Source organism: Amblyomma mixtum, chromosome 10 (genome assembly GCF_055824585.1).
Source record: "Amblyomma mixtum isolate Tamu chromosome 10, ASM5582458v1, whole genome shotgun sequence".
NCBI classification, from domain to species: Eukaryota; Metazoa; Arthropoda; class Arachnida; order Ixodida; family Ixodidae; genus Amblyomma; species Amblyomma mixtum.
Genome location: NC_143021.1, coordinates 22204411 through 22228151, shown reverse-complemented (window position 1 = coordinate 22228151; position 23741 = coordinate 22204411). Strand labels below are relative to the sequence as shown.

The following is a 23741-nucleotide window of genomic DNA, read 5'->3' as shown; positions in this document are numbered from 1 at the left end:
TAGTGAAAGGGACGTGCTACTCACATATGCAACCCCACTGTCCGCTATGCTCATGGCTTCAATTATTTCACGCGCCGTTTGGTCACGGTTCATGCTTACTATCTTCGTCTCGTTATAGGAAGGTACACATTTACACTCTTGACAATGAACAACCAAATTCCCATCGCCCTTCCGTTCCATGTTCTTCCGATGTTCACGGAGCCGCTCGTTCAAACATCGCCCCGTTTGGCCTACACATGCTTTGCCACATGTAAGCGGCAACCTGTACACCACACCTTCTGCGCATGCGACCATGGGGACTTGGTGTTTCTTTTTACACCCCTTAGCTTTTCTTTCTGGGTACGTTACTATTTTGCATAAGTTTTCCAATTTGTCCGGGGCTGAAAAAACGACCCTAGTTTTTACCTTCGAAGCAATTCTTTTAAGATTATGGTACACCCCATGAATGTACGGAATCACCACCGTTTTCTCCTTTTGTTTTGCTCCCTCCTTGCTAGGCACCGTACCCTTTTTGCCAAATTTCTTGAGCATGCTTTTTGCCACCGACACCAAAACCTGATCCGGATAACCTGCTTCCTTTAGCCTCACCACCTGCTGCTCAAAACTTTCTTTGACTAATTCCGGGCAAGATTTCTTCAACGCATTTTGAAAACATAACCTCACGATTGCCCTCTTCACTAATTTTGAATGTGCAGAGCTGAACGGAAGCAAACCTTTGTTACCTCTAGGCTGGTACATCCAAAATGTCCCATCAAGCGCCAGTGACAGCTTGATATCGAGGAAGCGTATCGTGCCTTCGTTCATTTCTTCATATGTGATTATTAGTGGGTTAAGGGTTTTTCTAAAAACAGCAAGTAGCTCTTGCACAGCAGAGTCGTAAATACCGTCAAGGTGATTAAAGACCACTAAAAAGTCATCCACAAACCGGAACACTTTAACACCAGCAACTTTGTTTTGATCTCGCAACAGGATAGCCAACTTTCGGTCACATTGGGCAAGGAAAATGTTACTTAGAACTGGCGCGATACACGACCCGATGCAAACTCCCTTCTTCTGCCTATAAAACACATCATTCCAAGTGACGCACGTGGCAGCCAAATAGAAGGACAACATTTCCAGAAAATTGCTCACGCACATTCCCGTTTCATTTTGGAATGCTACACTTCCAAACTGATCAATGCAATCAGCCACGCATTGAAGCAACTCCTGATGTGGCAAGGAATAATATAGATCCTTTATATCGAACGAGCACGCCATGAACCGACTGTCTTTGTGATTGTCCAGAAAAGTTATAATCTGTTGGGAATCCTTTACCAAAAACGGATCATCGATGCTCAGTAGGTTGAGCTTGCCTTTAAGAAATTCAGCAATTGACTTTTGCCATGTTTCCGACTCAGATACGATAACCCTTAGGGGACAACCAGGCTTGTGGGTCTTAGCCGTAAACATAAATTTTAGACTATTGCATTCACTCTTAGGCACCGAAGCGTGGCCTTGTGGTAGAGCATCCGCCTCGCATTCGGGACGTGCTGGGTTCGATCCCCAGTGCCGTCGGGTACCCACCGGTTTCTTTAATGGGTACAAGATTCCCCCTAGCCTGGTGCTCGCCTCTTCTAGGGTGAAATGCTTGGGAAAAGGGTCTTAGACCAAACAGTTGCCTTGGCGGATGAGTGATAAGTTCCCCTGCCAAGCAACCATAAGTCCGCCTCGTGCGGCATAAGCCCAATTTGTGGCCCTTTTTTTTCGCTTTGTCTACACGACTCTCTGCCCACAGTGACGGGATTTGAAGGCGCAGGCTCCTTTCCCAAGCAATGTAGCCCTAGTAAGCCGAGCACCAGGCCGGGCCATACCTTGTACCCATTTTGAGAAAACCGGTAAGTACCCGGCCGGTGGCGGGAGTCGAACCCATCACCTCCCGAAGCCGAGGTGGGCGCTCTGCCACGAGGCCACGACTGCGGTCGCATGCGCAGAAGGTGTGGTGTACAGGTTGCCGCTTACATGTGGCAAAGCATATGTAGGCCAAACGGGGTGATGTTTGAACGAGCGGCTCCGTGAACATCGGAAGAACATGGAACGGAAGGGCGATGGGAATTTGGTTGTTCATTGTCAAGAGTGTAAATGTGTACCTTCCTATAACGAGACGAAGATAGTAAGCAGGAACCGTGACCAAACGGCGCGTGAAATAATTGAAGCCATGAGCATAGCGGACAGTGGGGTTGCATGTGTGAGTAGCACGTCCCTTTCACTACTATCAAAGGAAAGGGCATTTTTACAAAAGGGAAGGTAGGACTGGACATGTGACGAGACAGTTGTCAATTTTTATCATCCGGGTGTTACCATCTTCCATTTTTATCAGCTGCTGGTGTGCATAAAGAGCAGTGTTTCCCGAATAAAACTTCAGTTGTAAGTCCAGCGCTTTGTGTGTGTGTCTCTTTCTTTCAGTCCGTGTCTTTTAAGCTCAGGTATATTTCAATGTGACAATATGATCTACCTTAAAATAAATTTGAGTTCTAGGAGTTGTAAAGCTGCTCTTTCATAGCACTGCGCAAAGTATCTTAGAGAAGACAGCCAGATTGGAAAAGCAGCCTAACCTTTTAAGCTTCTGGCCTCGGTTCCTGAAGCTATGCTGAATTCTAAACTACCCGTAACTGAAGGAATACAAATGCGCAGAAAGAAATTAGTTGTTTTGGCTTACAAGCATCATTCTTTCTATAAAAAGATAAACATTGGAAGAAAAGGAGCTGTTGAGGTTATTTTCAGTGCCCCAGCGCGGTTATTGTGTCTGTAATCGTGTCAAGAAGCCCAACAGAGAGAGAGAAGAATTTGTACTGATCAATTCGCGCTACAAGGAACATACACACGGAAACACAAACGGACGAAGCGCATACTTTCAACTAGTTTACTTGACGGAAACGTGTCGCTTTTATAGAGAGTTGGATGGCACAAATGATCTACGCACCAGATAATCAATTTTGCATATGAACCGCAACCTTCACATTCCTGTCTACAATCTGGCCAGTGACCTTAACCAGTCTATTTCTTTATCTTCGAGAGCTATTGATGGTGTGCTGACGCAGTTTTCTGTTCCACAAGTCCTGATATTGAAGGCTTCAATTATTTCACGTTCAGTTTTTGTTTTCCCGTGACCAAGTATGGTGGTGTCATCCAGGTGAGGCTTGCATCCTTCTTCTTGTTTGGTATTGGCGTGGCCTTGGATGGCTGCGTCAATGGGATGAGGGTTCCATTTGCAATGGTGACAGTGGGAAGCCAGATTGCCAGGGTGCGTTACCTGGCGGCATGAGTTGGCGTGTTCTCTCAGTCTAGTGTTGATGCACCTACCGGTTTGTCCAATGTATCTCTTACCGCATTGGAGCGGCACGTCATAGATGACTTCCTTGTCGCATTCAACAAATCTTACTTCGTGTGCGATCTCGCACAGCGGCTTTTGTCTGTCGATGTTGTTCGTTTTTGCTCACATTCCGATAAGTTTTCTGCGGGAGGAAAATACTATCGGGATATTGTGCTCGCCTGCGATCTTCTTTAGGCCGTGCGACACCTTGTGGATATATGGTATAACGATGGGCCGAACCTTGTCCTGAGATGATTCTTCCTTTTTTGAAGCCTCAAACGTCATCCTTCTTAGTAGCTTTTCTGCCACTGAGGTCAATAAAGATTTTGGATAGCCGCTTTCATTCAGTCTGGCAACTTGATCCTCACGGCTTTTTTGCACCATGTGTGCACAGGACTTCTTAGTAGCCTGTAGCATTCAGGAGAATGTGGTCGATCTTTTGATGAGCTTCGAATGGCCAGAGTCGTATGGCAGGATGGCTTTTTCTCCTTTAGTTTTGTATTGCCAACAAGTGTGCAGATCACCTTCCATTATCTCGAGGTCCAGGAATCTCATTCGTGATGCTTCGGGGAGTTCGTGCGTGAATTCCAGTCCGGCGAAGACGCGCTGGAAGGCCTCTATGATCGCTTCTGTGTCTACATCTCCTGCTTTTTCCGCAGGGAAACATAGCAGAAAATCATCCACGTATCTGAAACACGCGACTATTCCCATGTCTTCCAGGGCAGGTTTTAAGCTCCTATTCCCTTTAGCCATGTATAGGTCAGACAGCACGGGTGCTAAGCATGAACCTATACAAATCCCGCCTCGTTGCAGGTAGCATTTCTCGTTCCAGTGAACAAACAAGGAATCCAGGTATGTCGACGTCATTTCCAGAAAACCTTCGACACTAGCACCACAAATGTTCTGGAATTTTGTGGCACCGAAACTCTCGATTGTTTCTTCTACGGCTGTCAGAGCACCGGACTTTGAAATGCTGTAATACATGTCCTTCACGTCTACTGACAGGCAGGTTACTGGTGGGCCTTCCCGTAGGATTGCGGTGATTTCGTCCGAGCTTGCAACCTTGAACGTGTCTTCTACCTGTAATTTTGACAGGTGAGTCTGAAGATACCTTGCGACTTGTTGTTGCCAGGTGCCCTTGTCCTCTACAATGAGTCGGAACGGACTGTCTTCTTTATGGGTTTTGACGGTGAAAAACGGTCTCAGCGCCGGGGTTTTACACCCTCTCACGTCTTTTTCAAGCCTTTCAAGGCTGAGGCTTGCGTAGAGGCTTGCCGCTTTTCGCTTGCTTTTTCGCATTCTCCTGTTGCCTGAGTCGATGAGCACGAAATTCTTCAGAATAGCCTCTTCAGCTTTACGTTCATGCTCTTCTCTCTTTAGAACGACGAAGGTACCAGTCTTGTCTGAGACTTGCAGCGTAAGGTTGTTTTCTTTTAAGAACCGGACTGTCTCCTTCGGTGCGCAGTCTCTCGCACAGGGTTTTGAATATGCCTTGGCGATGCCCACGCCTTCACAAATGCAAGTAAACTAGTAAAGTGCAAGTAAAGTAAAAAGTAAACGTCAAGTAAACTAGTCGAAAGTATGCGCTTTGTCCGTTTGTGTTCCCGTGTGTATGTCCCTTTTAGCGCGAATTGATCAATATGAAGCACCAACTAGCCCCCGCTCTTGCATTGTTAAGAGAAGAATTTGCACCGCTTGCCACCAGCAGCCTTTGTTTAGTGCTCTCAGTCAGTTATTTACTCCATTCATCCGCCTTGTGGCATAAAATGCAACGGTCAGACCTGTCGCGGTTTAAGCGAGAGACTGAGAAAACAGCTACAATGTGAGTTTTCAAAAATCGCGCCATCTCGGCATTGATGTATTTTATTTATTTATTTTATTTACTGCCAGCCGCCTTTTGGTGGCCAAGGCAGTAGTGGAGATGCAATTCCATAGTGCTTTGTCAACAGCAAACAACGAAAAAAAGGAAAAAAAGAAGGCCTGCACGTAGGCAACAAAATTTCTGCCGAACAACTCAAATAATAGACCAGCAACAAACACATTATATTAAAATACAAAACAACACGCGACAAGGGCAACACTCTAGAGTCGAACCAAATGCCCTAACTTGACCGACCGGGGTTGATTGCCGATAAAAATGTTTCGGCTGACGATAAGGTGACCAGTTCGCTAGGTAATGCATTCCAATCAGCTATCGTTCTTGGAAAGAACGACAGCTTGTATGCAGTGGTTCTGCATTTGGGAACTACAATTGTTTTATCGTGTTTGTGCCGAGTTTGTCGTGTTCTGTTATACTGCATATAAGTGTGAAAGTCTATTCTGGTGTGATTAATGACGATGTCGAATAACATTTTCAAGCGATGCATTTTGCGTCCAGATTCCAAGGTGGGAAAACCGGAACAACTTTAGCCAGTTTCCAATCACTGGGGTCCTCACCTTTACGCAGACTAGCATTGAAAATAATAAAAAGGTATTTGGCGCACCATTCCGCTTACTTGTAACGAAACGTATTGGGAATATCATCTGGCCCAGATGATTTCTTTATATTTAGGTGAAAAAGAGCGGATAAAATGCCTGCTTCACTTACAGTAAGGTCGGGAACATGAAGATTGCTTTATCTAAAATCAGTTGTCTGGTCATCACCCAACAGAAACACGGAAGAGAAATAGTCATTAAATGTTGTCGCTATTTTTTGGTTATCACTAACGTCCACATCATTTATTGTCAGTTTTTTTACGGCGTCTTTTTTTCTGTTAGATGAGCCCAAAATCTTCGGCGGTCATTAACGAGAAATTTGTGCTGTTTAACATTAAAGTATTGAAATTTTGATACCTTTCTTTTGTTTCTTAAGTCTCTGCGAAATGCTGCCAGAGTACTGTGTCCGACTTTCGTCATATTGTGGGAAAGGCGTTTTATACGGCGCTTTAAATGAAGTATTTCACTTGTAATCCTAGGACTCTGGCTATGGATTTTTTTATTCCTCAGCGGGACGTACCGGTGCATACACCTGTGCACTGTATTTTTAAAACACAACCACAAGTCATTCGGACTCATGTCGCTGTCATTGTGCGTAGCAGAAAATTTGTCGTACTCTTGTTCAAGAAGATCTAAAATACTTTCATCCTCAGCGTTATTGAAGTCATACAGTTGTTTCGTTGTTCTGCGTGTAATTGGACGTGCCATTTTGGTTTTGATGAGCACTAGCAATAGGTTTTGAAGATATTGTAAACGTCTCCAGTCAGTCTGGTTACTAGACTTCGCAAAAACTGCTGTGAATGGAGACACGTTGATGAGCTAGCACATGAGATTATGGAAGCTGTCAGCATATACAAAGGGTTAATGAGCTGTCTGTGAGCATGCCTTCAATTTCATTGGCACACACAAAAGAACCGGTCTTTCTGTCGAAATCGTACATTTTGACATCTTTTGGAACGCTTGTTTTTACTCATATCTAAGTTCTTATATTAGTTTTTAGTATATCACCGATATTTTACCTTTTTCTTGCTTTGTTATTTGTTGGGATTTTGTCCTTTTACTGTCAGCATACCAGTCAAGTTTTCTACCAGTTAATCGCTGTTCTTAACTTTTCCATGTTCCGTGGTGGGCATTTTCGTTTTTAGTCTTTATATTGTTGCCATGATTTCGTTGCGTTTGTTAGCATTTAAAAAAATTATTTATCCATGTACTTTGTTTTGTCTTACTCGTAATCAAAAAACTTGATTTTGTCATTGATCAACCTTCAAATCTGATCCAGTTTGCTTTGGGTGTCGGTTTTCATGGCACTGACGCATTCCAGGTTGTTCTTCTAAGAAAACTTCTAATTCGCTCCTCTGTGTGGGAGAGGTGGTCTGGCATGGCCACCTGAGCTGCAGCTTTGTCCCTTCTCAGAGTTTCACTCTGCTAAGATTTTAGTTTGCGTGCGGTCATGACTTCTTTCGCTTCAGTGACTGGGGTTTTTTTGCAGCGATGTGTTTTTTTGCTTGCTCCCTGTAGCCCTTTGGCCTTGGTAATGTGGCCTAATATGCACCTCTGAAATGCCGGTTCGCCTCTTTTCGAAAAAAAAAGTTGTTAGTTGAGCGCTTCGTCCTGTCCTCCTCTTTGCTTCTTGTATTCCATTTTTTTTCTTGCCCTGTGTCCTGCTAGAGGAGCAGGCTACGGCGGGTTTCGCATGGCGGGATGAGGGGCCTGGTCGAAAACGCGGCAGCTTGTGCGGCGAAGAGATCGAGTTCACGCTTGGTGAAACCGAGCACCGGCGTTAGCTAGTCGCTCAAATATTTGGCCGGTGAGGCCACACAATTTTAATTTGGCCTTTTTTTTTCGCACAGTTGGACAACTGCCTTGACTTCGACATGTACACCGGTTCCATCTGTCTTCCTACCTCGCCAGTAGACCTCGTCCGTACTCCTTCTCTCGAAGCTTCCTGGCAGATACAAAAGAACGGTAAGTACTGGTTGTGCTTACTGCGCACGTGCTGCTTTATGCTTTCGCTGGAGTTCACGCTTTCTGCTACAAGGCACCAGCTGACACTCGAAATAAAGCGCCGGCATAGAGGAAGGACAAAAAACAACAACTGGAGGGTACACTTCAGCTCCTGCGTAAGCGTACATGACGCTGCAGCGTTAATGGTTAATGCACGTATATGCGGAATTGGTATACCTGACATTGACAGATCGCTGGGAGTCCCGATACCACTTCTCGCGCTGTGTTTCTATGATTAATGGATGCGCCCTGCGATGACATGTGCTGCCACTGGTGAGGCTTGTGAGACCCAGGCTGCTTTTTCCGAGCAACCGCTAGCGGCCAGTCATTACCACAACTGCCATATGCCAGGGTGCTCAGTTTGCTCACAATCCGGTGAGCTGGTTGTGATGGTGCCACAAGGTCACGCGACCCAAAATCCCGGACCCACCGGTTGCAATGGCTGCTCCGGCTGCGAGGATTCAAAAGTTCGCCAGCGCCGATGCTGACGCCGGGCGACTTTTTCCGACATGGAGTCTCAACGCTGTCGCCTTAAAATGTTTTTCATAGTTTATTCATATATCAGTACCTTCTGTGGAGTTTCTGTGAGAAGTGAATTAAATTTTACAGCGGATACCTGCGCTGTCAAAAAAAAAATTTTGACCACAGGTATCATCTCGCACAAACACCACTACAGGAGGTTTCCAGTTTTAACACTTTCGCTACCGCGGAAAAATGGACGATTTGGAGTGCACTTTAAAAAAAATTTTATTCGCAGTCAACTAACACACCTAGCAAATATTGCAATACGTGAAATTTTTGCTTATTAGTTACACTTCTGAATGCAACAAACAAAAGAGTTGTGTGTGCAAGAGTAAATGAGCATTTATTTGTGAAATTTGCTCAAACACAAAAAAAATATATAGCATAAACAAAAATACCGGCTGCACTAAGCCAGAACTTGATTAGAGGAAAACTGGTATATGCAAACTGCTGCACTTGTTTATAGCTGCCATTATTCGCAGTTCCAGCTATAAGAAAAAATTACTGCTCTTTCCATTGCCTGTCAAGTCAGGGGTCATGACTGTGGTGCCACTGTGAAGAGCAATCACGGGTGAAGATGTGAAGCAGAGGTAGACTGAAAGGTGCTTCACATAAGGTTTTATCTTTGTTCCTCCTTTGTTGTCTGATAGCCGAGCTTGCAGTTTCTTCTTTTTTCATTTTTTTCGGTTGGTGTTGAATGGATTTTATTGGAGGACTGGGGCGTGGACTTCTTTTCCCTCATCATACCCGAAGATTTCTTGAATGAGCTGCTCCCTGAAAGCCAGCTGATAAAATTTGGCATTTTAGGCAAGCTCTAAAACATCAGGATCGATGAAATAAGTTTTATCGATGTGGTTAAAAAGCCAGGACACTTTCCAAGTCTTGCCAATAGATGCTGCCGCCACTGAATCATCCGGGTCCGTTACGTGCAAGAAAACAAACAAAAAAATCGAAAAACCAATTTTGAGAAATTATTTTTGATGGCAGAGGGCCAGAATAAATTATTCTGGTATTTCAGTAGCGATATAGTCGTGGCATTTCAACAATTACAATGAATATGATGATTCCAATGAACATCAGCACCTCCAACAGATTCACGTCTTCCCATCAGCCGTCACGCTGAGCGTATGCTTGCTCAGAATCTTCATCCATGCATACTTATTAGTGTTTCCGCGCTCGGTCTTCATCATTTCCGCCGTTAAGAGCATCAAAAAAAAAGTCGAGAGGTCGAGTGAATCTCCGAGCGCCGCTCCGCAGCGATGTGCCGCTATGGACACCTAGCTCTCGTCGTGGTCGAAAAACGCGACGCGACCTTCAGCATTTGGCAAACTGTCTTCGCCATACGTTGTGAAGACCCTGAAGCACAAAAATAACCCACTGTCATCAATTACAAACCGTGTGCACCGCAGAAAACACACAGCGAACGAAAACAGGAATTACATGCAAGTACGCGCTGACGTTCCAGGCGCCCGAGGCGAAGTCTCGCTGTCCAAACTGAAATCCGACAATCGTACATTGTTGCCCGACTAATAACCGCTGCTTTTGTCGCAAAAAACGAAACCGAAACCTGCCGCCGAGCTTGGTGTCAGCTTTCGCTTTCGAGGAGCGCGCGACATGGGCGGCGACGCGGACGCCATTTTCTCCGGCTGACGGTGCTGCGGCCGTTCAAAGTTTTATTTTTCACGGCGCCCGCTCATGTCAAAACACTGAAACCAAGGCTGCAATCGAAAGAGAAGTTGTTGAGCTTGCTAACTAGATGGCGGAGCACGTCCATGACGCTCCAAAATGAGCTTTTTTTGTGCGGGAGATTTGAATCGATCATATGCGAACGAAGACCCATGGCGCGGTAGCGAAAGAATTTTAAATTTCAGAAGAGATGAGGCTTGGGCCTGTTGGTAAGACGGAGAACTAGCAACTTGTCCTGGAATTCACATGTGGAAAATATCTGTTGGCCCGCCTTTCGCAAACTATGTTTTTTTAAGAAATAAACTTCCCAAAGCCCCCCCCCCCCTCCCCTCACGTTAAACTTCTCGCGTTTAACTCACGAATCAGGCCTAAGCTTGAATATCCATGCGTGGTGTGGGATCCGTATACTAATACCAATATTAAGAAAATTGAAAGAATTTATTTATTTATTTAGTTATTTATAGATACTGCGATCTTGTACAGATCATAGCAGGGTGGGACAAAACAAAATACAAGCATATAAACACACACAAATTCATAACATTTACAGGCACTTTTCAAACAGCAGTAAAGAATTTTGATTAACAGTCTCGCTATTAAGTTTATTGCAATCAGTAATTGTCCTCGGAAAAAAAGAATATTTAAAGCAGTTATTTCGCGCGTTCAAAGGGGTTATTATTAGTGCATGCATTTGCCTCGTGTTATAACCTGAGGAGTAAGAAAAATAATTAGAAGTATCAACTTTATAATGTCCTTTAATAAGCTGGAAGCAAAACTTTAATCGACAAACACGATTGCGCTCAACGACGCGGGAGCCTCACGAGCTCACTTACAGATGCACGGCCATATGAGTTAAAAACAAATCTAGCTACTTTATGCTGTATTCGCTCTAATTTCTGAATGTTTGTTAACGTGAAAGGGTCCCAAATGATTACGGCATATTCTAGTAACGGACCGATGAGGGAATTGTACGCCAATAGACGAACACTAGGTGGGCATGAATTTAGGGAGCGCCTCAAGAAAAATAGTTTCCGCATTGAGTTTGCTACTACAGCGTCTATGTGTTTTGACCACGAAAGGTTGTTAGTAATCCATAGGCCCAAGTATTTATACTCTGTCACTTCTAATAATGATATGCTGTTAGTACCGTACACAAAATGAAGAAGCATTTTCTTGTTTGTAATTTTCATGAAGACGGTTTTTTTTTTTCAAAATTAATGCACATTACCTGTGTCTTGTGTTTCGGGCTACGTTTTTCGAAAATGCACATCTGCCATTTGTTGCACCACGCAACCACCTTCGCTAGGTCATCATTTAGACGCACCTGGTCGTCAACTGAAGACACCGTTTGATAATGGATACAGTCATCCGCGTACAGCTTCACGCGGACTGAAAGATCTGCCACAATGTCATTAATAAAGAAAAGAAATAAGAGTGGTCCCAAAACAGATCCCTGGGGAACGCCAGACATAACCCGGACACTGCTAGAAGAAATATTGTTTAGAGTGACGAACTGACATCTGTTCGAGAGATAAGCTGTAATCCATGAAAGTATCCTCTCGTTTTTAATGTAGTAACTTCATTTATGAATTAGTTTGTTATGTTAGACCTTATCGAATGCTTTGCGGAAATCCATGAATATTACGTCTGTTTACTTTCCCTGGTTAATCGACTGAGCAAAGTCATGCACAGTTTCAACTAACTGTCTACTTGTAGAAAACCCACAGCTGAAACCATGCTGAAAATCGGTAAGTACTTTGTGCTGTTCCAAGAAACCTAAAATATGTTTATGAATTATAAGTTCTAAAATTTTAAATGATGTCGACGTTAGAGATATGGGTCGGTAATTCTCGATGTGTGCTTTTTTTCCGGTTTTGTGCAGAGGTTTAATCGCGGCTGTCCTCCAGTCATCCGGTAAAGAACCGTCATGTAAAGATCTGTTGAATATTACGGTCAAGTACGTTACGCACCACTCCGCATAGCGCTTAAAAAAGTTTTTGGTATGTTATCGGGACCTGCTGATTTTTTGGCATCAAGGTTCAAAAGCAAGTTACAAACACCAGTCTCTGAAATTACAACATCAGATATGGCAGGGAGTGCTGCAGAAAAGTTGGGCAGCATTCCATTGTCCTCTGTGAATACTGACTGAATACTGTGAATACTAACAGCCTCATCACGCACACATTTGCCGTCTACTATGAATTCGTTCCAGGAAGAAGATTTGGGCGTGATTTGGCGCCAGAATCTCTTAGGAGACGTTTTAATGAACGAAGGCAGGAGCGTTCCTAATATTTTTCTTTGTCGCAAATTATTTTCTGCTTAAGTTCCTCTGAACTTGCTTCCACAATTGGTTTTAATGATGAATTTCTGCTTGATTTCTTTTTTAACCTTTTAAGCCTTCGCTGCAAGCGTAACGTCTCCCGAGAAATCCAAGGATTGCGGTACACAGACTTTTTTGCAATTTTGCGAAAGAAACAGGCAATACAATGGGAGACGATCATTTTAAAAGTAAGCCATAGGTCATTCACACTATCAGTGCTATTCCTAAAATTGTCATAACATGAATCAAGCATGTCCAGAATAGATTCGTCTTCCGCACGCGAAAAATTGGGAAAAAATTGCACGCTAGTTTGACGATCTGGGTACACATTTGACAAGCTCAGCAGCACAGCTTTGTGATCGGATATTCCGTATGTGACTTCACAGGCTACGAAGTTGCGGATGGCACCACTGACAAAAAATAGATCTAGAATAGATCCCGCGGGTCCTTGCGTTCTTGTGAAATTATTTACTACTTGCAGCAGGTCAAATGTGAACACAATGTCGAGCATTACAGTATCAGCATTATGGGCAGAGTATGATGAAAAGGTGTGCCAGTCAATATTAGGCAAGTTGAAATCACCAGCCAGTATTAGTCTATCGTCTCTTTTTACATGGCATTGTAAATATGCTCTTAAGTTTTCCAAGACCGCAACAGAAGACTTAGGAGGCCTGTAAAAAACACCAAGAACAAAGCGAACCCTGTTGATGTATGTTTTGCAAAATATGGCTTCAATGCCTTGAGCATCAGAAATCCTGAAAAGTTGCAATGATGATTTCATTAAAATTTCCACTCCTCCACCTCTTCTGTCACGGTCACTACGAAAAACCTTATAATCTTTAGGTACAAATTCACTGTCAAATATTTCATTGCTTAGCCAAGTCTCGGTAAGCATGGCAACGTCCGCGTCATGTGAGAACAGCATGTCTTCAAGTTCTGCAGCTTTGTTTACGACGCTGCGACAGTTTATGTTAAGAATTTTGAAAACCGGACTGTTCCCTTGTTGGTGTCACTTTTGATTCCTCGGGATTTTATACCGAGTGTTTCTTGCATTATCCCATCCGAACATGTTACCGTCAATGTTAAGCTTGTCAAACACCAGTTTAACCTTGGCATCATTGCTCATTTCACGAGATGCGCTTTCCCATAACTTTTTCTGGCGTCACGAATTCTTTTTGAGAAGTCTTCACTAACCGAAAAATCTGCGCCTTTCAACTTCGGGCATGCCTTCATTATTGAAGCCTTTTCTCGGTAGTCACTCAATTTTATGATGACAGGGCGATTATTTGTTTATTTCATACCTATTCTGTGGCTCCTTTCTATACTGTTTATTGCCACTCCTAACTTCTCGTAAAAAATTTCCTTTGTTACTTTCTCCCTAAGCTCTGCTTCTGATTCTTCATTCTCTTCTTTTATTGGTGTTATTTATTCCGAAAATAAGTAGGTTGTTCCTACGGCTCCTGTTTTCCAGGTCGTCTGTTTTATTTAACAGGTATGAAATGGTGCCTTCCATTTTAGTTACAGTCGACTTCAGGTCCTGCAATTCCGTTTTTAAAGTATTGATCGTTGCTACCTCATTTTCAAGACTTTTAATCCTATCTGTCAAGCTATCTATCTCTTCTTCAAAAGAACCCTGTTTGGCCAGAATGTCGTTCACAGACGACGCCAGGGTGCTTTGGCCCAAGAGTAGCTGCTGCAGCATTTCCTTTTCTTTCATATCTGGGCCTGGATTTGATTCTTTGTCACCACATTTTAAAAGATCGTCTTGGAAAGAATAAACGTACGACAAAGCATTTGTTATACACAGTGGGCAGGGCAGCAGCAACAGAAAGCTAAAGAAAAATCAAAGAAAAGGCGTAATATGTATTTATTCTAAATTTTCACCTATTGATTCTCTGTCTTAGCTAATGAAATCTAACCGTATCCAACCTATTGAGGCAAAAGAAATAATATTCCACGAGAATTTCTTTCCTTACTCATAAATAACAAATTGGCGCTTGATCTTGCACCCTATTTATTTCTTTTTAGCTACACGCATCACACGTCACCATCATCCGGGTTCACTTTTTCCCGCGTACCATCAGCGAGTGGAATTCTCTGACACGTTAAATGTCAGCGCATAGTCATCCTGCATGCCCTTTTTATTTTTTTATTTTTATTTTACTTGTTGCCCTTGTATGTGTAATATTTAATATGTATTTGTTCTGCTTGGATGTGTATCGTGAGCTGCAGTATGAAATAAATAAATAAATAAAAGAGGAGGAGAGACAGCATTGAGAAGACCGCGGTTGCGACATTATCCGGAAACCTGAAAAACTTAGCGCCCTCACTTATCTTCCAAATCTAGCCTTTACGCAACTGTCCGCACCTTCATCGGCCTCTGCTTACAAAAGAGCGGACTGCAAGGCTAGTTTGGTGAATGACTAAAACAAAGAAAATGTGCAAAAGACTGGGCAAGAGAGAGAGCCACTGACACAGTGCTTACTCCAACATTTCCCTGCCAATGTCGTCCCATGGAGTAAGCTTAATTGGTTGCCGCTGCCTTTCGGCTCGCCCTCAGCATATGACGGCGTTTTTATAATGCTCCCGCCCCTGTTGTGATTCTAACGCCATGCGAATTCACAAAATATGGCACCGACTTCTGCCGCAAACCCACTCTTGCTGAGCACAAACTCCACTGCGACGTCTGCGCCAACCTGCAGTGGGCATCACACAAGAAATTAGCAAGCAACCCATGGCAAAGTGATGATGACAATGAGTTTTCACGCCACAGGGACAGAAGATTGGATTTCGGACCTTATAAGCCTAGCAACAGGATATCGTTTATCCGTTGCATCACTGCTGGGTACCCAGCGGCACTTGGGATCACCTACTACACGTGAGACGACGGTCAAACACTTGGCCACCTCTTCTTTCAAATAAAATAGTTGAGCTCACCTTGCTTGGAGCATGTAACCCCGCTTCCGCACAAGCGCTGCCTCCAAAAGCTTGATGCTGTGATGAAGTGTATGCAAGGAAGTGTGCCACTCGGGCACGCTGCACAATGCTGACTCCCCTAATTCCGCCTTGCTAGCGCGTATCTTCCGTGGGTCCGTGGGCGTTAGACCTGACGTCCGTGGGTCTAACGCTCTTGATGAGACGAGGTGACGAAGCGCGGGCTTTGACCTAGCACGGAATGACCCACAGTCCTGGTCAAAAGGATTAAAGCCAAAGGCTTTTCGCTTCAGCCTCATAACAAAACTATTAAGATTCTATTAATGACTGAATGACCTTGAAATGCTAGCACAAGGTTTCTTCTTGCGGTAGAGAAGCTTTCTTATTAACTTGTGTTTTCAATGATCCGTTACACGGAGCATTCTAGTAACATTTATTTCGCTTAATAAGACATTTAACCAAGACTGCATATCGGTCCACACGGCTGTTCAAAGCGCTCGAGCATCCCACACTGTTTCGCATTTATAACAATCGCCATATTTATAGCAATCGGTATATACAATCGCCATAGACTGGCGGGACTGATGCAGCTTTTAAAGAGATGAGTTAAACATGATCTATTGGAGTGCACTGCCGGGAGCAAAAGTAACGGACCCCTGCAAGCGCGTGCCGAGCCACGCCGAACTAGGGTGCCTCGATGCCAGCGCCGCTTTCAGGGTGGGGACACCCACTCCTCTCGGTTATCTATCGGTCAGAGAGAAGGGGACGGGCGTGTAAAGCCAATAACACCGTGATGTAAAAGTAAATTTTCTTCTCTGCCGTCTGGTTAGCAGTCTGCTTACATAAACAGTTGGTTTCCAAAGAGGGTGTGCGACACATGTCCCGTAACCTGAAGGTGGCAATATTTTCTTACGACGTTACCACTTTTTTATGAATAATAATTTTGTTTCTTATTATGCATTTGTAATCATGTTTATGTGACTAGAAGAAAAATGGCACGTTGCATAAGTAGGCGACAGCAGCTAAAGTGCCTATTGAAGAGGAAAAAAATTACTAAGAACATTTTTCAGCAATTAAACACAATTTATTTGCAACATTAAGTAGTCATTTCACTTTATAAGCTCTCATGAAGGTTATCTGGTTAAAATGTGCTTGTCTTACTGTAGGCTCGTACCTGCTACAGTCTTGCTAGCGCAACACTCGGCTGGTTTTTCAGGAGTGTTAAGCCATCGCAGATAGATGCGAAGCCGTGCGGAGACAAAGCGCTCAAGAAGTTTTCCAATCACATCTTTGTGGAGGCAACATGGGCTTTCTGCAAGGTTACATGCTTTCCAATAATTTTCTTCAGTGCTTTCAAAGGCGTTCTCAGACGGTCAGGTCTTGAGCTTCAGAAAAGGACCTGAAATCACTCTCACACCGAAAGAGAAAGTCCAGCACTTGTCTGCTAGCATAAATTAAATTTCTGCCACCTTGGACATATTGTTTTAGTTGAGTTAACATTTTTCATCAATCAAACACAATTTATTTACAATATTAAGTAATTTCACTTTATAAGCTCTCAGGAAAGTTGCCGCAAGTAAAACGCGACAGCTAAGCACCGGCGGACACAACGAAAATATGCGAGGTCGAGTGTTACGCTAGTAAGATTGTACCAGGTACGAACCCACAGTAAGGCAAGCACATTTTAACTAGATAACCTTCCTGAGAGCTTATACATAGGTTGCACGTGTCGTCACTTCCACCCCCACCAAGCGCTTGCAGCTATGCAGCGAAACCATTCGGCCGTCCCGGCCAATCCGCCCTGCGATGCCTGGCCACTCCTCGGACATTTTATGCGAAGCATATTAACGTAGGTTTCGGGCCTTCGCGCGACACCCGGCGGTGGCCACCATTGACCCTAAAGTGGGGTCACGTGACCTGACGTCACGTGATGACGTCACACCGGCTGCAGATGGGGCCTCATATCGCGCCGTCGGTCGCGTCCCGGCGGTGGCCACCATTGACATTCAAGTGACCTTCACGTGACATGACGTCACGTGATGACGTCACACCGGCTGCAGCTGCCCCATCCACACTGAGGCAGCTGCTTAACATGCTTCGCATCCACTGGGCTTAACCTTGATAAGCCTCCATTGACCTTCACGTGACATGACGTCACGTGATGACGTCACACCGGCTGCAGCTGCCCCATCCACACTGAGGCAGCTGCTTAACATGCTTCGCATCCACTGGGCTTAACCTTGATAAGCCTCCAATTTTTTTGAACTATTTTCTTATCTTTCGGGCGCGATGCCTACTCCACAGAGGAATGAACCATTCAGTGCAGGCTACTGGTCTGAATTTATTCGATCAGCGCGTACGCTACGCAGACAGAGTGAAAATTTGCGACCATACGATCCGCACACGCTGCGACCGGGAGTCGACGCGACGATGGGCGTTGATGTGTTCCTTGAAGTGGCCCACGGGGGATATCGTGTATTCTTTCCAGCTTTGTGAAGTTGGAAGAAATGAAAGCCTTCGAATCAATGGAGGCACACAATTATTTATACAGCAGGTGGGTGTGAAGCCTGTCAGCGATGCGCAGGGAACGAGACGAAAGGCTCGGCCTCGGCACGCCGCTTTCTCTGCCGTCATTGCTCGCTGCGGTCGTGGCGATCTGAGGCGGCTTGCCTAGTGCTGTAGCTAAGATGCAGGGACACGGGACCCAGTCTGGGTTTGTGTTGTCGGACAAATTGGATGGCGTCAATCAAAACAGCAACATTCAAGACTGTAGTCATTGCTTCCCACGTTTTCGTAAACATTTAGTCGACGACTGAAGCCTCTTACTTGTCACAAAGTGCACTCCGCACACAAGTAAATTTCGGTTGACGGGTTCCAAACCGTCGCGCTTAATGTGAGCCAGCCACAGCTCGCGCAGATTCGTACTGAGTCATGGAGCGCTCGCACTTGCATGCCTACGATTATCTTACGAATGCAGATGAAGTTCGTGTTAAATGGCTTCTTCTTTCACCTGGAGCTGTCGCTACGGTCGTAGCAGCCAAGGATGGCACACAAAACCATACCGAATCTACGGATGGACGAGAATCGACACGTTGCGATCTAACATAGGCAGCCGAAAGCTAGAGACGATCTAGCGGTGGTTCGGCAAAATGGCCGACTCGCAACCAACGGCCACCGGATGTGACGTCGGTGCAAGCTATGTATAAAGTGAAATGACTACTTAACATTGTGAATAAATTGTGTCTGATTGCTGAAAAATGTTTTTAGTAACTTTTTCTCTTCAATAGGCACTTCTGTCAGCCTACTCATGCAACGTGTAATTTTTCTTCTAGTTACATAAATATGATTACAAATTCATAATTAGAAACAAGATTATAAGCTCTCGGGAAAGTTATCTGGTTAAAATGTGGTTGCCTTACTCTAGACTCGTACCTGCTATAGTCTTGCTAGCGTAACACTCGGCTGATTTTTCAGGAGTGTTAAGCCATCGCAGATAGATGTTACCCTTTCGCGCTCGATCCAGTGCACAGAGGGACACAACGGAGTCATGTTTTGTTAACAAGCACGCACATCAGAAGGCGCTACACAAAACACGAGCTATCGCTCCACAACGCCACCAGGACAGTGAAACAGAACGCACGCGCGCACGTCCGTCCAGGTCGACGGCCAGCCGGAAAGAACCAACATGGCGCCGAGAGGCGGCGGAGGGCGGTACAAAGGCTGTCCCCACCCTGAAAAGCAGCGCTGGCATCGAGGCACCCTACGCTAGGGTGCCTCGATGCGCGCGTCCCCGCTCAAGCGCGCGCATCGAGGCACCCTACCCTACGCCGAACTGCATGCGAGCGCCACCTGACGAAGAATTCCTGGTATCGAGACCAGCGCGGCGCTCGTGTGCAGCACATATTACTCCGCCGGCATGCTCGCTCGCTGCGGTCAGCGTGTCGCGCTGTCATTCGGTGATCTTTGCGCCAGCCGCCGCTTGGTCTGCACAGGTAGCCGCCGCCGAGCGAAACCGTTCAGAGATGCCGCCGTCCAAATACTGCATTAGTGGAGTATAGACAGCGAAACGAAAGAAACATGCAAAAAAGCTTTGCATATAAGCTCCTGACAACATGAGAATCTCCGGCTCTTTGTGTTTTCTTTTTATCCGAGTAATACAGGGAAACGAACATTTATCAGAACATTTACGCACCAACGATGTCAAAAACCGGTTCGTGTTTTTTATTCAAGAATAGAAAAACAGCGGAAGAGGTTTTAATGTATATCCCACAAAACACAGATGGACAAAAAATTTCACTTCAATCGGGAAGGCATATAAGGTAGTTTCTGCCGCGAAATGTTGCACCCCATTCCGCTTTCCCTGGCGATGCTGAGCTCAGTACTGCGTCATACTGCCATTCAAAGCAATCACTGCTTGTATCCTTCGCGGCATTGAAGCGTAGATACCAAAACCTCGGTGCGCTCCCGGAGCGTCTCCCATTCTTGTTCAACAGAAAACCATAAGATATCTCTGGTAGCGCTGCCAAGGTTGCGTGCAGCAAGGCTCTTTTTCATTCCGCGATTCGCTAACAGAGCGGTCACAGCACGCGCTCTATGAATAGGGCTCCTGTCGTGCTGGCATACGAAGCACCCGTCAGGCAATGGCCCATCGAGGACTTATGGCAGAAATAGCGCTGTGTGTGTCTTGTCTCCTTCTTGGTCTGTGTGTGTTTGCGCTGTTGAACCATCACTATGATACCAAGTCCAACAAATCACAATATGAAGCCGCCGTGAAGAATCCATCGATGCGAAGGAGAGGTCCAAGGCCGTACTTGGAAATGGCACCCCAGACACACACGGCAGATCAGCCGCTAGCGAAGACTTTCTGGCAGTATTCAGGTGCGTATCTAAGCGGAGCAGAGAAAACAATAATTACGATACTAGCACAGGGATTCCGCACTTTGGCTCCCTCGAAAAGAATAGCAAAACGTGTCTGCCTGCACGACATATGACAATTTTAATGCATTGACTTATCCCATGTAACACAAACAGCTGGAGTATTTTGTACATTGCGATATTAATAATTATAACAATAATAAAATAAAACATGCACTGTTAACTTGAGCGGCACTTTCGAGACGCACGAAAGGTTCTGGGTAACCTTGCGTGCGAAGCACACGCGAAGCCTCGGATATATGATAGATACATTTCAATAGACAGCTAAGTTGAACAATATATAAGCTTTCCTCTGTTTTTCATTTAGTGCACATAAGCAGACTATACGTTAATTGGCTGTAGTAGAAAAGGCTGCCATACCTGCAGTTCATGGGTCGCCACACTCGTTGCTTTTGGTGCCATCTACTCTTGAATAAACAGCGCGAACGAAGACGAGCACACAAGAAAACGAGGAAACCGGACGACACAGCGCTGACACAGCGCTGAATTCAAGATGCTTAACCAACTAGCCCGCCAAAACGTGTTAACGCCATCTACTCGTGAACGTGAATTCGTCACTAAAGATTACGTCACCCCAGTCATCCACTGACCATTGCTCAACGAGACGTGCGAATTCAAGTCTTCCGCGGCGCTGCTTTTCAGTGATGTGTGGCTTCTGGGCAGCAACACAGCTTTTGAGTCCTGCTTGCCGAAGGCGTCGCCTAATTGTCCAACAGGATAAATCCAGGTTGATAGCTTCGCGGATCTGCTTCGCACTAATATATGGATCGGCTACTACTGCTCATTGAACGAGGTTGTACGTGCTGGCGTCCGTGGCTTTCGGCCTGCCACTGCGCTTTGGTAACTCGCTTCACTGTTGTTCTCGGTACTCCTGTCAGCCTACTCATTTTGCGTTTGGACTCGTTTCCTCTTCTCTAAGAAACACGCGGCGGCATTTTGAAGCACCACCGAAAGAGAGGTTTGGTTTTGGTTTATTGATATTTAACATCCCGAAGCAACTCAGGCTATGAGGGACGCCGTAGTGAAGGGCTCCGAAAGTTTCGACTACCTGGGGCTCTTTAACGTGCACTGACATAGCATAATACACGGGCCTCTAGAATTACGCCTTCATCGAAATTCGGCCGCCGCGGCCGGGATCGAACCCGCGTCTTTTGGGTCAGCAGCCGAGCGCCGTAACCACTGAGCCACCGCTTCGGGGCCCGAAAGAGAGGTTCCAGATGCCTTTCACGAGCAAAGTCGGCGGTGCAACAATCTTCAGACATGTGCCCCAGCAGCCATGCGTGAACAGAGAGCAACGAGTTACGACGAGCAGGAACAGAGCAGCGCGAGGAGGACATGGATTGTGCAGAGGCGAGGAATAAGGCGCGCATTAGATAACGCAAGCATGGGCGCTACGTCAGACGGCAGCATCGCTAAACTGTCTCGCTCGGCGGCGGCTACCTGTGTAGCTCAAGCGGCGGCTGGCGCAAATCACCAACTTGGTGTCAACGCGTGACTGTTCATTCATCCACGTGAGGGTCGTCAAACTCGGCATTCCCATCTTTACAACCTGGAACCAATCTTTGCGCGTACTAACAGGTATAAGAACTCATTTTTTCCACGCACTGTCTCCCAATGGAATGCACTCCCAATAGAAGTTTTTTCCGAGCATGATGTAAAAGTTTTCGAAGAACGTGTGCGAAAAGCTCTGGGTTAATGTTACTCTTCGCTTTTGCTGATTTATTTCTTTTTTCTTCTTTTTGTGTTTGCACTGCATACTGCGCGTTTTATACCCTTCGATTGCTTATTATTGCTTGTGTTGCTTTTTTGTGATTGCTTGCTAATGGTGGCGCTGAATTGCGTTCACTTATGACCTGTATTGCCCTCCTGCTTGGTATTCAATGACTGCAGTATGTTTTAGCGAAAGGTCACGGCCCCTTTCGCTGCCGCTACCGCTGCCAGAGTGAATGGTCCTCTGAGCACACCATCACAAGAAAGTTCCGGCAAGAATCCTTCCGCTGTCAAGGGGGGCGTTGATTCCTCAGCGAAAGGCGACGCAAACAGTTGCAGCCGTGTGCAGATCTTCGTAACACCGGTGGCTGGGCGATATGCTGATATCAAGGCGCCGCAACACGATGTGCAGGATGGAATGCACCAGTCAGCCCACCGCAAGAGACTGCAAAAATGCAACAAGTAGCGTTGAGGTTTGGCCGCGTTACTGGCGGGTTACTGGTTGTGGCAGCGAAAGGCCACGGCCTTTCGCTGCCGCTACCGCTGCCATAGTGAATGGTCCTCTGAGCACACCATCACAAGAAAGTTCCGGCAAGAATCCTTCCGCTGTCAAGGGGGGCGTTGATTCCTCAGCGAAAGGCGACGCAAACAGTTGCAGCCGTGTGCAGATCTTCGTAACACCGGTGGCTGGGCGATATGCTGATTGCAGGGCGCCGCTACACGATGTGCAGAATGGAATGCACCAGTCAGCCCACCGCAAGAGACTGCAAAAATGCAAAAAGTAGCGTTGAGGTTACGCCACGTCCTTTCGCGGCCGCTGCCGCTGCCAGTCCCTCAAGGAAGCGTCCTTGGCCCGTTATTATTCCTTATCTATATAAAAGATATTATTAACGTTATTACAGGACCAGTTCAAATTAGACTGTTCGCGGATGACTACGTTTTATTCAGAGAAATTAAAACTTTGGAGGAGGAAGCAGTGCTTAACTCTAAGCTAAATAGCATTAATAATTGGTGTTGCAGCCGTGATATGAAACTAAATGCTGAAAAAACAGTTTACATGAGAATAAATAATAAAGTACACAGCCTATCTTATCAGTACTGCCTATCATCGCGATGCTTATCAGAAGTAATAATAATAATAATAATCTTTACTCAGTATAATCTGAACATACAAAAATAACGGAAGCGCCGAAGCCACAAGTGGGCTTGTGCGGCGACAACCGGCAGCCGCGGCAATCTTCGCGCTACATCAGAGCTCCATCAGAGGCAAAAGAAAATGAAAAGACGTAAATATGAAGAACATAAAAATTTTGGCACGTAAAAAATGAAAAAGCACTGGTAAGATTTTAGTACATGTTAAAGATTCTCTAACGCTTGAACAGCAACACGCAGTTTTTTGCGGGTGGTTAAAGAAAATAAATCATCCGCTGATTCGTTAAAGATAGCTGGCACGTAATATTTTCTAGTTGCTTTGCCGTAGTGAGTGCGCACTCTCGGTTTATGATAGCGAGGAACATGTCTCAAGGGTACCGGTTTCGTATTTATGTGTCTGTTTCAGTACTACAGTACTACAGAAATATACCGTGAGCAGCCGCCAACGCGACCCTCAGATGTTTGCTGGCCTCCGCGGCGACGACGTCGACGACTGGCTTGACCACTTCGACCGCGTGAGTTCTTTCAACCACTGGGACGACCCCCTTAAGCTGCTCAATGTGTCCTTTTATTTGACTGACGTCGCACACACGTGGTTCTTAAATCATGAGACGGATATCTCAGACTGGACAAATTTCAAGCAGCAGTTGCGAC

The 23741-nt window shown here is 45.4% G+C and overlaps 1 protein-coding gene across 1 annotated transcript in view; it reads left to right on the top strand.

Moving 5' to 3' along the window:
* The window catches only part of LOC149325328 (chymotrypsinogen A-like), a 421762-nt gene that overhangs the window by 241549 nt on the left and 156472 nt on the right, over positions 1-23741 (top strand). Inside the window, exon 4 of the mRNA XM_089564235.1 lies at positions 7675-7789. Within this exon, the coding sequence (XP_089420361.1) occupies positions 7675-7789 (115 nt within the window). The remainder of the gene's footprint in view (positions 1-7674; positions 7790-23741) is intronic.